This window comes from Prionailurus viverrinus, chromosome B1 (assembly GCF_022837055.1).
Source record: "Prionailurus viverrinus isolate Anna chromosome B1, UM_Priviv_1.0, whole genome shotgun sequence".
Classification (NCBI taxonomy): domain Eukaryota; kingdom Metazoa; phylum Chordata; class Mammalia; order Carnivora; family Felidae; genus Prionailurus; species Prionailurus viverrinus.
In genome coordinates, this window is record NC_062564.1 from 123,243,451 (window position 1) to 123,256,007 (window position 12,557).

Below are 12,557 nucleotides of genomic sequence, written 5' to 3' on the forward strand. Positions count from 1 at the left end.
TAGTTTAACAGTAGATCGTCTTTGTAAGTAGAAATTCATTTACCCTGTTTTTGTTTTGTTTTGTTTGTTTTAGAATTCCATCTACTTTTAAGCCTACTAGAACTAAGCTGACTGGAAAAAAGCTTTCATTAATCACCTCTGACATCCAGGGAAACCAAAACATATGAACAGGCAATGGTTTTGAGTTCTTATACAGTCTCAATTATGTGTTAGTCAACTCAAGCAACCATTATGTACTCAATAATAGGTATGACACAGGTCTGGACATCAGCAACACAATAAGTGGGCAGGCACAGGCAGCCTACTTATACTGATATTTTAGTATTAACATTCTTAAGAAGTATGGAAGATAGTAATAATATGTCTTCCTAACTAGAACTTTATAGTAGTGCTCTACTAGATTTCTATTTTATTAACATCAAGACTGCAGAATAACACTGTCTTAAGAAATAACAGCGTAGTGTCACAGAGGGAAAGGAAATGTAGGATGCCAATGTGGGGATAAATTTCTAATTGCCAATGATTGTTGTGAATATAGTGATATTTTCCTGAACATTAAAGCTTCTGTTGTAGGTAGCTACAGTAATAAAGAAAAAAGTTGTCTTGAAACTTTAAAATGTCATTGTTGTACACGATAATACGACAAAGTAAACAAAAGAAAAATTTTAAATATTGTTTTAAAAAACATTAGGGGAGAGGCACGAGGTTGCTTATTATTAAGTGCTTACAGAGTCGGATGCATTTTCAAAGCTGGTTACAATCATTACCACAGCACACCCTTGTGAGGTAAGTGTATTATCATCTGTGGTTCATAAATGAAAATGCCAGGCACTGAATCACTTGCCTAAGGAGAATGAGTCAACGTCAAGAGTCATAGTTGACCGACCTAACTTCTGACGGTCAGTCCAGGGCTTAGTCAGCGGGGCCCGGAGTGGCTTCCCTGGCTGGCACCTGGACTTAGGCTATTTCCGTTCACGTTAAAGCAGAATAGTGGAACTGAGAAGACAGAACTTTCAAATAATTTTTACTTCTACTCAAGATTTAGCCCTGTGCTCTTAATCTCAGGATTTAGGACAGGAAAAGCTGTCGGGTGCACTCCCCCTCCCCCAACCTGTGGCAACTGGGAACTGTGGACGGTTCTGCCACCCCCTTTCGCAGTGATGGCAATGAGTGACCACCAGCGGTAGCAGAGCCGGGGGACGGGGGAGGGTGGATTGCTTTAAACTACGACTCTCCATCGCCGCCTCTTTCGGAAATCAAGAGAAAATGGTGGGAAGTCAAACAAAATTTAAATAAACAGACAACTTGTCCTAGGACCTCAACTAAGCAGATGAAACCTCATTGTGCGCGCTGAGCCTGCAGTTCCCAACTTTCCGGGGAAAATGGGAGGACGGGGCAACAAAGGGCACGGCAGCAATGTCTGGCAGTAAACGCTACAGCACCTATCCAGGCGGAAGAGCACAGGACTAAAAACCACGCACCGACTCGCTAGGGTCCGCAGCCGAGAACCGTGCACCCAGCTCACCAACCACGTGACAAGTCCTTTTTTTTTTTTTTTTTTAAACTTCTTTTCCCTTAAAAAAAAGAGAGGGAGAGTGAGTGAGCGAGAGAGACTCCACTTCCCAGAAGCCTCTTGTTACCCACGCAGCCGCAGTCTTGCGCAGGCGCCGCCAGGGCCAAACGGACACGTCGGTCACGTGAACAGTAGCCGGCCAATCCGGTTTGAATCTCATTTTTTTCTTCTCACCCCCCCTTCAGGAGCGGTTGTGCGATCAGATCGATCTAAGATGGCGACTGTGGAACCGGTGAGTATTGCCTTTGGCCCCCACCCCCACCGGTCCCCGCGCTCCGTCTCCCTTCGGACTAGGGGACCCCGCGGGACGGCGTTCCCGGCGCGCACGCTGCCTCTTGCTGCCCCCTCCCCCTCTTCTTGGGTCTGACCTCTCCGCGGGCAACTGGGGGCGCCCCGGCGGCTGGCCGCGGCGGCGTGTAGCGCACACGTTCTGGTGGGGGCCCAAGAGCTGGGGGAGAGAGGTGGGGGAGGGGCGGCACGGCGCCTCCTGTGAAGCCGCGAGGTGGTCTACAAGGGTGGAGGGTGATCGGTGCCCTGGGCTAGGTGTGTGGGGCTTGTGTCTTCGGGATAGAAGGGTGCAGGACTGGCTCCGAGCGGGCGCCGGGATCCGCAGGGAGGGTGGGCGGCAAGACGGCCTGGAATGAGATGGAGGAGGGAGCCCGGGAGTAGAATATCCCTCCCTCTTTCCCTCCCGAGCTCCAGCCTGGGGGTTCGGGTGCCGGACGCGCGCGGGTCTTCCTTAGACCGGTGGGCCAGGGAGCCGGTGGGCGCGCGTTGCCAAAGGGTGGGTTGGGCGGGAGTGGTGCCGCCGCACGCGCGGAGAAGCTTCGACCTCGCCGAGGGGAGCCAAGAGGGGCAAGCGCATGTTACTCCAGCGCGCTCAAGAGTTGCCGGGGTTGGCGGCTGGGGAGGCGAGAAAGGTTTGGGGCGGGAAGGAGAACCTCGTGTAGCGCGGTAAAGCTCTCAGAGTAGGATGAAGGGTGGTGGTGGTGAGAAACGGGGATCACATTGTCCTCTCCCCTCCATGCTTGATACTGGGCTGTCATGGAGGAGGGAAGGGGGAGGAGCGAGGCCTACTGATCGCTGCTGCTGGTCTAGTTGCCGGCCGGACCTGCTGCGTTTCACACGCGCCTGTCTTCCATTCATTCATCCTTTTCGCTCTGCGCACGTCTCCAAGAATGCGGATGGGTCTTGATCTGTCTGTCCTTACGAGCCTTTGTCGTCTGAAAGATTTCTAAGGCACAGTTTATTGGAAATAGGAACTTAACTTTAAAAATTGGTTTTCCATACATTTTTTTTTTTTTTTTTACCCGTTCTACCGGCTTTCCTTTCAGTTTAGGCACCATCTTAAACTTAGTTGAAGCAAGCCGATCCCAGTACTTTGGTAGTTACCGCCCAAAGGAGAGAGGATATCTTTGTCGTAGTTTGGTTTGCCGGCACTGGCTCATTTACAGGCCTGGGTTGCTGTTGTAGGAATGTCACATCTAAGTGAAATTGTTTTAGAGGCATAATATGGAGTATTTTTAACAACTAGAAGACCTGTGACACTCGAACCAGTTCTAGACCTTGGTTGCTAGATATTTGTGTGTATCTTTAATGGTAGTTTGTGATTTTTGATAATGACTTACCAGTTTGCTTTGACTTTTTAGACTTTCATAGCTAGGTCAAAAATTAGCCATGGAAAGGCTTATAGAATACAAAAAGACTTATTTTTCATTACATTGATGTAAACTATCCTTAGCTTGTTGCCAGAATTTAAGGCAGTTCTTCTGTTTGGTTACTTGTTTTTTATTGGTACCAGTTTTCATTTGTTTCTGAAAATTAGGTTGGCTGCAAAACTGTCTCTTAATTTTCTGACACAGTTAACTGACTTTGGAACACTCATGTTCCAAATAAAGGTATAGGATGAATATGAAAATACTCCCTTTTAACAAGTTTCCATATTCGCTTTTTACTGGATCTGCTTTCCTACCCACGGTAGTAGCATCATTAAAAAACATTACAGCTGATAATAGGAACAAGGCTAACATATCTGAGCTGTTAAATAATGTATTCTATGAAGTTTATCAGTAACATTTCAGTCTTTTGGATTTTGCAGAGCTATGCAGTTTTGTTTCAACAGCACAGAACTACAGAGTGTTGAAGGACTATTTTGAGTCAGTAAATATTTATAGCCTCTGTTATGTTTAGGAGGTTATACCAAATGTTCTTTAGGATACAGAGTTATACAAAATGTGATTCTATACCTTGTTCAGTGTAAACTCTTAAGGAACTTAATTCCCAGTGATGTGGTCAATGATAACAGTATAGTATTCATTCTGGTGCTGACCCAGGGAAATTTAGATACTGCATTTAAATTTGGGGAGTAGGGAACCTAAAAACCTAAAGTGTGTGAAAAGTGGAGAAAGCCAGTAGTAGTTTGAGGATGTTTGTAAAGTAGACTGATATATTCATTTTTAGTGAGAATGGCAAATTTTTAGTACTTTATTTTTTGTTAAAAATTTTTTTAATGTTTATTTTTGAGAAAGAGACCATGGGGGGGGGGGGCAGAGAGAGGGAGACACAGAATCTGAAGTAGGCTCCAGGCTCTGAGCTGTCAGAACAGAGACCAACGCAGAGCTTGAACCCACAAACTGCGAGATCATGACCTGAGTTGAAGTCAGTTGCTTAACCGACTGAGCTACCCAGGCACCCCAAATTTTTAGTACTTCTAATGCACCCTTTTCACAGGTTAGTCTCTTAGAATTCTTTGACAATTTTGAATAGTGGGTGTTTTTTTTTTTTTTTAAAGCAGCCTATTAGTATCGATTACGATTGAGGTATTCCTGCTGAAGCCTCCAGAAACCGTATTTGTTCACTGCTACTTTAACTAGCTTGTGAGTTTCCTTATTGGTTTTCATTTGGACATAATCATAAGCACTTAAAGAGCTATGGGCTTTTCTTGGTTGTCCCACCTTTCATAGGCATTTGGGGAATTTTTATCTGTGGAAATTAACACAAAATATCAGTCATTTTTCAGTTTGCTATTACTTGATTTTACTCAAGTGTGTGTAAGAGATCTTTTACATTAAGATGTAGCTTACAAATATTAAATTTGTTGAGAAGCTTGATAGGGCAAATTAATGGAAGCATTTTACCTCTTTACAGGTAATATGGCAAAATTTTGAACGTTGGGATCAATAGTGCATTCCTGTTATTCTGTTGGCACTTGAATTGTGACTAGGTCAAAATTAGACTCAATATTAGTCATGAACATGGCAAGCAATTTCCCCGGGCCATTTTGCTTCCAGTGGGTCATGTTTCTTTGTAGCTTTATCTTCATTCCGCATTCTTAATTATTGGGCTGTTTTTTGACTTGTAGTTCTTTTTAAGGTAAGAGGTTGTTTTGTTTTGGTTTTGTTTTAGTTGAAAGGGTATATAGTTTTACATGGTTTTTACATTTTTTAGATTTTTAAAACTACATTAATTTCATCAGTGGAATTAACTTGAACAGCTAATCCAATGTTTCCATTTTTATCCTTCAGAAACATGTATTGTACTGCGAAGAGTTTATTAAAAGTAAATAAGGCTTACACATGTATTGACAAATATGTTGTATATAATTCAGTGGTTTTGGTTAATCAGAGACTGATTGACAAGCAGACCTTGCAAATTAATATGCTTTTTAAAAATGTTCATTTTTGAGAGAGTGCTTGATTTTGAGGGAGGGGCCGAGAGAAGAGACAGAAGCAGGTTCCAGGCCCTCAGTGCAGACAGAGCCCCATGTGGGGCTTGAGCTCATGAATTATGACCTGAGCCAAAGTTGGTCACTTAACCAACTGAGCTGCCCAGGTACCCCCCCCATACATATTTTTGCCTTAATCAAAAAACCCACTACATGTATCAAAGTTCATTCATGAACCAAATAAATTTGGTTCTGTTTATATTTCAAATTTCACTTTATTTTATACTTTGAATTAATACTGTGCATAATTATTTGACTTAGAGAAATCCAATTTAGAAGGCAGACATAGTCCATACACTGAAGTTGCAGAGAATACAATGTTAAATGAATTAGGTAAGCCTAATCCAATTTAGACAGCAAATTCTAGGCAAAATTTAAAAATATGTAGTTTAACTAAGGTAAAGAATGTACAAGTACCTGGATGTAACAAGGACCTTGTGAAGTGGTTATTCTAGCAATGGTAACTTCTACTTTTCGGTCTCTGCTACTACTACTGGAAATTTCCTAACCCTTCTGGTACCTGTGAGTTTTTCCATCTTTGTAATAGAGGCTTTCTGGAGAAATGGAAATGAGCATGGGTTGTAGTCTAATTTTAATATCTGTGTGACCTTGACTGGGATTTCTAAGTCTAGTTGAAAGAATGGGAATACGAAGATATCTTCCAATGATTTTGATTTTCAAATGCAGTATTCAGAGGTTATGAAGTTATGTCAAGTTCATAATGTCAGTTATGAAGAACTGGATAAAGTTAATATTCCATGAATGTGTTGTATGCAAGTGTATCCATGCATAATGTATATACTCACCTTTCTCTTTCTGTGCTAAGAAATTCACATAGCTCCCTTTTGATTAGCAATCTTTGGCCAATAGCAAGAAATGCAAAGCTTATGATCTACAACCCTCAGATACTCTTCCTACTCCTATCTCTATCGTAAAAATCACTAGTGTTCCTTCAAAAGTTCTATTTGGAGAAAAAAGAAAGGATCACTTTTGACTTTCAGGTACGTGGGAATGTGGTTGGAAAATAAGTTTTTTTTTCCCAGTTGGAATGTTTGATACATTATTCCATAGAAACAGTGGGAAGCTGTAATTTAGTCACATTGTTCAGTAAATTTCTGTGGAATTAGGACAAATGTGACTAACGTTGAATTTCCAGGGATACGGATTTAGAGTTCTAAGCAACTGACCATAAAAATGACCTATAAACACAACCTATTTGTGTGATTTTTAATGTAGGCAGATTTTTATTTCTTAATAATAGCTAACATACAGCACTAATATATATCAGGCACCACACTATGTGCTTTGCATATATTAATTCATTTAATCCTACAGCAACCCTATGAGGTAGATATTATTCTTAATTCAGATGAGGAAACCAAGGCACAAAGAGATTAGGTAACTTTGTGTGACTAACTTGGTGAAGATCACACAGCTAATAAATGGTGGGGTGGAGTTCAAACTAAAGCAGCCGGATTCCAGAGTATGCATTCTTAACCATGACACTGTCTCTCCGTGTTATGTGCTTTCCTTATTTGACCTGGGAAAATTAATTTGAGAAACTTACTAGATATTTTGCTGCAGCTGTAAAAGAAGATGTGCGGATATTTTAGGCCCTTTTGTGCAGTGTTTGGTAACTGATGACCGAAGTACAGAATCATAAGGAAATAGCACTGTGGTTTCTGAATGCAAGGACTAAACAAGTAGTTATACATAAGGTTATATTTTAGTAACTGGTCCAGAACATTTTGGATAGATTTCTGAAGAAAGCAAATGGACATTTCCCTCCTCCCCCTTTTCATTTGATTTCTGGACCTTGTCAATTCAAATGATTTGCCAGTTAAAATATTTTGCTAGTGAAAACAGTATTAGTAAGTTTTTAAAAATTTGTGAATATGGAATTTACTCTTAACTACTTTTGTACTGTTAGTAATTTTGGTGAATGGTCTGGCCAAGAGTTAAGCGGTTGTTTTGAAAAACTTTGAGTGTATGTTGCTAGTCTTAAAAGCTAAATTGTTTGAGGAAGGTAGTAGGAAGACCATAAGATTTCTCTGAAACTCATGGCTTTGCAGTAATTGTTAAAGACTTCATTTTATTAAAAAGTTTATTTTTTATTTTTATTTTTTTTAACATTTATTTATTTTTGAGACAGAGAGAGACAGAGCATGAACGGGGGAGGGTCAGAGAGAGGGAGACACAGAATCTGAAACAGGCTCCAGGCTCTGAGCTGTCAGCACAGAGCCCAGCGCAGGGCTCTAACTCACGGACCGCAAGATCATGACCTGAGCCGAAGTCGGCCGCTTGCCGACTGAGCCACCCAGGCGCCCCAAAAAAGTTTTTTTTTTAAATGTTTATTCATTTTTGAATGGGGGGAGGGACAAAGAGAGAGAGACAGAATCCGAAGCAGGCTCCAGGCTCTGAGCTAACAGTGCAGAGCCCGATGTGGGGCTCAAACTCACGGACTGAGAGATCATGACCCAAGCCCAAGTCCGATGCTTAATCTACTGAGCCACCCAGGTGCCCCTATTTTAATTTTTTTTTAAAAGAGAGCAGGGGAGGTATGGGGGGGGGGCGAGAGAATCTCAAACAGGCTCCACACTGAATGTGGATTGGGGACTTTATCTCACAACCTTGAGATCAGGACCTGAGCCAAAATCCAGAGTCGGACAGACGGACACTCCATCAGTTGAGCCACCCAGGTGCCCCTGCAGTAATTGTTAAGAGTTAAACATGTATTTGCATGTTTTTAGCTATTTTAAACTGGTTACTGTAAAGTGCTATACAGAAATTAAGTATAATCTTTCTGTGCTCTTATTATAGTGACAGTCAATAAGATTTTTATATTTATGTGAATTAATGTTAGTATTGCTATGAAGAATTTTTGTGAGGTTTTACATGGTCATCTTAGGGCAGCACCTTATGCAGCCACAAAGTCCGATAACTTCCAACTATTAACTAAGGGAAGAAAATTTGATATTTTAATGGAAAGATGAAATGTACATCTTTTTCTTGTAGTTTTTTTCCTAATGCTCTCAATATTTTGGGATAAATAATAGGTGGGAAATTCATATTTCAATAATATTTGTTTGTTTTTCTGCCAAGGTCACATAGTTCCTAAGTGAGGGAACTTGAACTCAAACCCAGGTCCTGGCCCCAAGCTGTATTACTTTCCTGTTCAAAAAAAGAAACAAATTCAACCAAGACTAGAAAGTCCCAACTCTTTACCTTCAGTAAAACTCCTACCTTAAGCATAAAATAGTTGCACAGATCATCCTTATGCACAAATAAATATAAAATCCTGTTTTTGAAATGATGTACCAGATGATTCATGGGTTATGGCATGGAGTAATGTGGTTTTGTTTTGTTTTTCATTTGAATTGGTACATTGTATTTTTAAATAACATTTAGGATTGTAAAATCTCTTTTGGATGTTGGTTTATAGATAATTGCATTTAGTTTTATTTTTTTATAACTTTTTTCTTGAATTAGTAATACATGCTCATGGTCCAAAATTCAGATGGGTCCCTTTAGCAGTGAAGCCTATGACCTCATTGTCAGAATAATGTTTTTAAATGCCTTAAAGAAAATATGTAGAGGGGCGCCTGGGTGGCGCAGTCGGTTAAGCGTCCGACTTCAGCCAGGTCACGATCTCGCGGTCCGTGAGTTCGAGCCCCACGTCGGGCTCTGGGCCGATGGCTCAGAGCCTGGAGCCTGTTTCCGATTCTGTGTCTCCCTCTCTCTGCCCCTCCCCCGTTCATGCTCTGTCTCTCTCTGTCCCAAAAATAAATAAACGTTGAAAAAAAAATTAAAAAAAAAAAAAAAGAAAATATGTAGAATTATAGGGGAAACTGATTATATTGAATTACAGTAAGGATTAAGTGAGTTAAAATGAAACATTAAGGATGATGCCTGGCACAGGCTAAGTCCTGTCTTTTTTATTGCAGAAAACCTATGTTCTACCTATATTCTCCAGCCACCTAGTTTCCCTTCCCAAAGCATTCACACTGTTGGTCGGTTTTTATTTTATTTATTTTTTTAACTTAATTTTTTTTTTTTTTTTACATTTTATTTATTTTTGAGAGAGAGAGAGAGAGACTGAGCACAAGTGGGGGAGGGGCAGAGAAAGAGAGACATGCACATACACGGAATCCGAAGCAGGCTTCAGGCTCTAAGCTATCAGCACAGAGCCCGACGTAGGGCTCAAACTCACAAACCATGAGATCAAGACCTGAGCTGAAGTCGGACACTTAACCGACTGAGCCCCCCACGGGCCCCAATCAGTTTTTATTTTTTGAGGATTCTTCTAGATATGGGCTGTCCAAGAGAACTTTCCATGATGGTGGAAATGTTCTCTCTCTCTGAGCTGTTCAGTACGGTAGCCACTAGCCCCACATGCCTGTTGAGCACTTGAAATGTGACTAATTCAACCAAGGAAGTGAATTTTATGTTATTTTTTAAATGTTTATTGAGAGAGAGAGAGAGAGAGAGATAGCATGAGCCAGGGGAGGTGCAGAGAGAGGGTGGGGAAGAGCATCCCAAGCAAGCTATGCACTGTCAGCATAGAGCCCGATGTGGGCTAGATTCCATGAACTGTGAGATCATGACCTGAGCCAAAAGCAAGAGTTAGACGCTTGACCAACTGAGCCACCAGACACCCCTAAACCAAGGAAGTGAATTTTAAACTTCATTCAACTTTAAATGTAATTTTAATTACTTGAAATTTAATTTCATATATAGTTAGTGGCTACCAAATTGGACAGTATAGCTCTAGTCTAGATACACCTGATGTATACATACACATATGCATATTGTAATTGGCTTAACTTTGTAAGGTTCAACTGGATATGACTAGTTTGGTAAAAGAAATTATTTAGTTTTATCCTAGGGAAACTTCTGTCTGTATTTAAACTTTCAAAGGCAATTATTTGCTCTTGTATAGATAATTAAAATTGTCCCGTAGCCTTTTTTTGCTGTTTAAAAAAATGTGTGTGAGTAGACAGTACTTTATGTTCAAAATTCACATTTTGTACAAAAGAGTATATGATGAAGTCTGTTTTCTCTAGTTGATCCCATCCAGGTGAATCACCTCTAGAGGCAGCCAGCATTGTCATTTCCTGACTTTCCATAGAGATTTGTGTGTGTGTGTGTGTGTGTGTGTGTGTGTGTGTATGTAAGTAAACAGGATGTATATATATATATTTTAAATAACAGTAGTCAACTACGCTATTCTGGCACATTATGTTTTTCACTTAATAACTGGTGTTTTAGAGTGTTGTATATCAGCACATAAAGCTTTCACTTTTTTTTTCTGATGGTGTGTATTGCATAATTTGGTCTTAAACATAGTTATTTCTTTATTGATCAATATTTGGGTTGTTTCCAGCAATTTGTGAAATTTCCAACAGTCCGTGGTGAATAGCCTTTTATCTGTATCATTTCCATGCATGAGGTAGTATAGTTGCAAGGTAAATGTTTTGGCAATAAATTGAAATTTTAAAAACTCTACTGGTTAGGGGTGCCTGGATGGCTCAATCAGTAGAGTGTTTGACTTCTGCTCAGGTCATGATCTCAACGGTTTGTGGGTTCAAGCCCTGTGTCTGTGCTGACAGCTCAGAGGTTGGAGCCTGCTTTGGATTCTGTGTCTCCCTCCCTCTCTGCCCCTCCCCGCCGCTCTTGCTTTGCCTTTCTGTCTCAAAAATAAATGAACATAAAAAAAAAACAAAACTGGTTAGATAAAACAGTTTGTGACTGTAGTTGGGCTATCTATATATATTTTTAGAGCCACCCTCCCTTTCTATTTGTGAACGGTTTATTTGTAGAAAACAAAAGATACACATCCGTATAAGTTTTAGAGTAATAAACTGAAGACCTATATACTCATTACCTAAGGCATCATCATGTCTTTATGATGGCTTCAGCTTCCTGGAATCTCTACAAAAGCCTCTCTTGGGGAAACCAGTGGGCCAGGCAGAGAACTCTCAGTTAGGAGAGTGGTTGTATGTTGTTTTAAAAGTAGATTAAAGGTGAACTCCTGGTGTGAAATTTGTAGCTGTTCTAAGGAGCAGTGCACAAAGGAGGGAAAAGGAGCTTTGTTAACACATGGTTAAGGTGAGTTAAGTATAGATAAAAGTCTGGGCCAGACAAACCATGGCAATCAGTGCTTTGTTTGTTGTTGTTTTTTAAGGGTAGAATAATAAGCATTTTTATCATTATAGCCATCAAATGAAGAATGTAGCCTGAATTGCATTGCTCCAATCTGGATGTTGCTCTCTATATCTGGTGCACACCTGTCTTTGACTGTGCTCGTGACTCCTCTCATCTGACTTCCTTGGTGTGCCTCTCCATTTGCCATGTTCCTTGTTGTCTTATTTGGATTCTTATTTCATTTTGGTAGATCAAATCTCCACTAATTTTTTGAGAAAATATACATGAGAAAGATTTTTGAGACCTTGCATACTAAGCAATATCATGTCTGTAGTTTGGGTGTATGTAGAATTCTTTTCTTCAGAATTTTAGTCATTCCAGGTCATCTGTTGTGACCGTTAAGTCAGAAATTATTCTGATGACTACTTTTTTTTCTTTTTTCTTTTGTACGTGTGTGTGCATGTGTGTGACCATTTCCCCTACTTTTTTTTTTGTCCCCATTTCACAATGACATGCTTTATTAGTATGAGTGTTTTCATCCATTGTACTAGGTACGCATTGTACTTTTTTAATGTGGCAACTCCTGTCCATCACTTCAAATTTATTTGTGATTCTCCTCTTCCCAGTTTCTCTTTGAAACAGTTATTCATTCAGATATTGGATCTCCTAGCCTGGTTCTCTGACTTTTTTTTTTTTTTTTCCAGTTTAAATCCTGCTTTCATTTTCTCTTTGTATTTTCTGGGAAGTTTATTTTCCAACATTTTCTGTGTCATAATTTTAATTTCTAGATGTTCTTTCTGGTTTTCTGAATGTTCACTTTTATAGCTTCCTGTAATTGTGATGCAACATTTTAACCTTTTGAGGATATAATAGGTATGTATTTTTAAAGACATTTTCTTTTCTCTGCCTGCTTCCTCCAAGTTGCTTAATTTTCTTTTTTGTTTTTGAACTCATGGCAGCAGTCCTAGTAAGGTAGAGAGAGGGAATTGAGGGATCTAGTTATTTTTCAAATAGCTTTCACCAAATTCTCCTTAATTTACTTCATCTCCTACTTAACTCCTAGTTCTAAAGGTGCTGCCAGCTTTTGAGACTTAAGGATCTAGCTGTGTACGTTGC

The 12,557-nt window shown here is 40.1% G+C and overlaps 1 protein-coding gene across 4 annotated transcripts in view; it reads left to right on the plus strand.

The window, feature by feature from the left end:
* Positions 1 to 697: 697 nt before the first annotated feature.
* Positions 698 to 12,557, plus strand: part of EIF4E (eukaryotic translation initiation factor 4E) — a 51,866-nt gene continuing 40,006 nt past the window's right edge. The window contains exons 1-2 of one of the 4 annotated variants that reach the window (XM_047855778.1): positions 698 to 786; positions 1,759 to 1,805. In XM_047855778.1, the coding sequence (XP_047711734.1) occupies positions 1,788 to 1,805 (18 nt within the window). In that variant the 5' untranslated portion in view covers positions 698 to 786; positions 1,759 to 1,787. Of the gene's footprint in view, positions 787 to 908; positions 1,806 to 2,421; positions 2,494 to 11,381; positions 11,406 to 12,557 lie in introns of those variants that run through there. The other 3 variants (XM_047855777.1, XM_047855774.1, XM_047855779.1) reach the window with 3 other exon arrangements.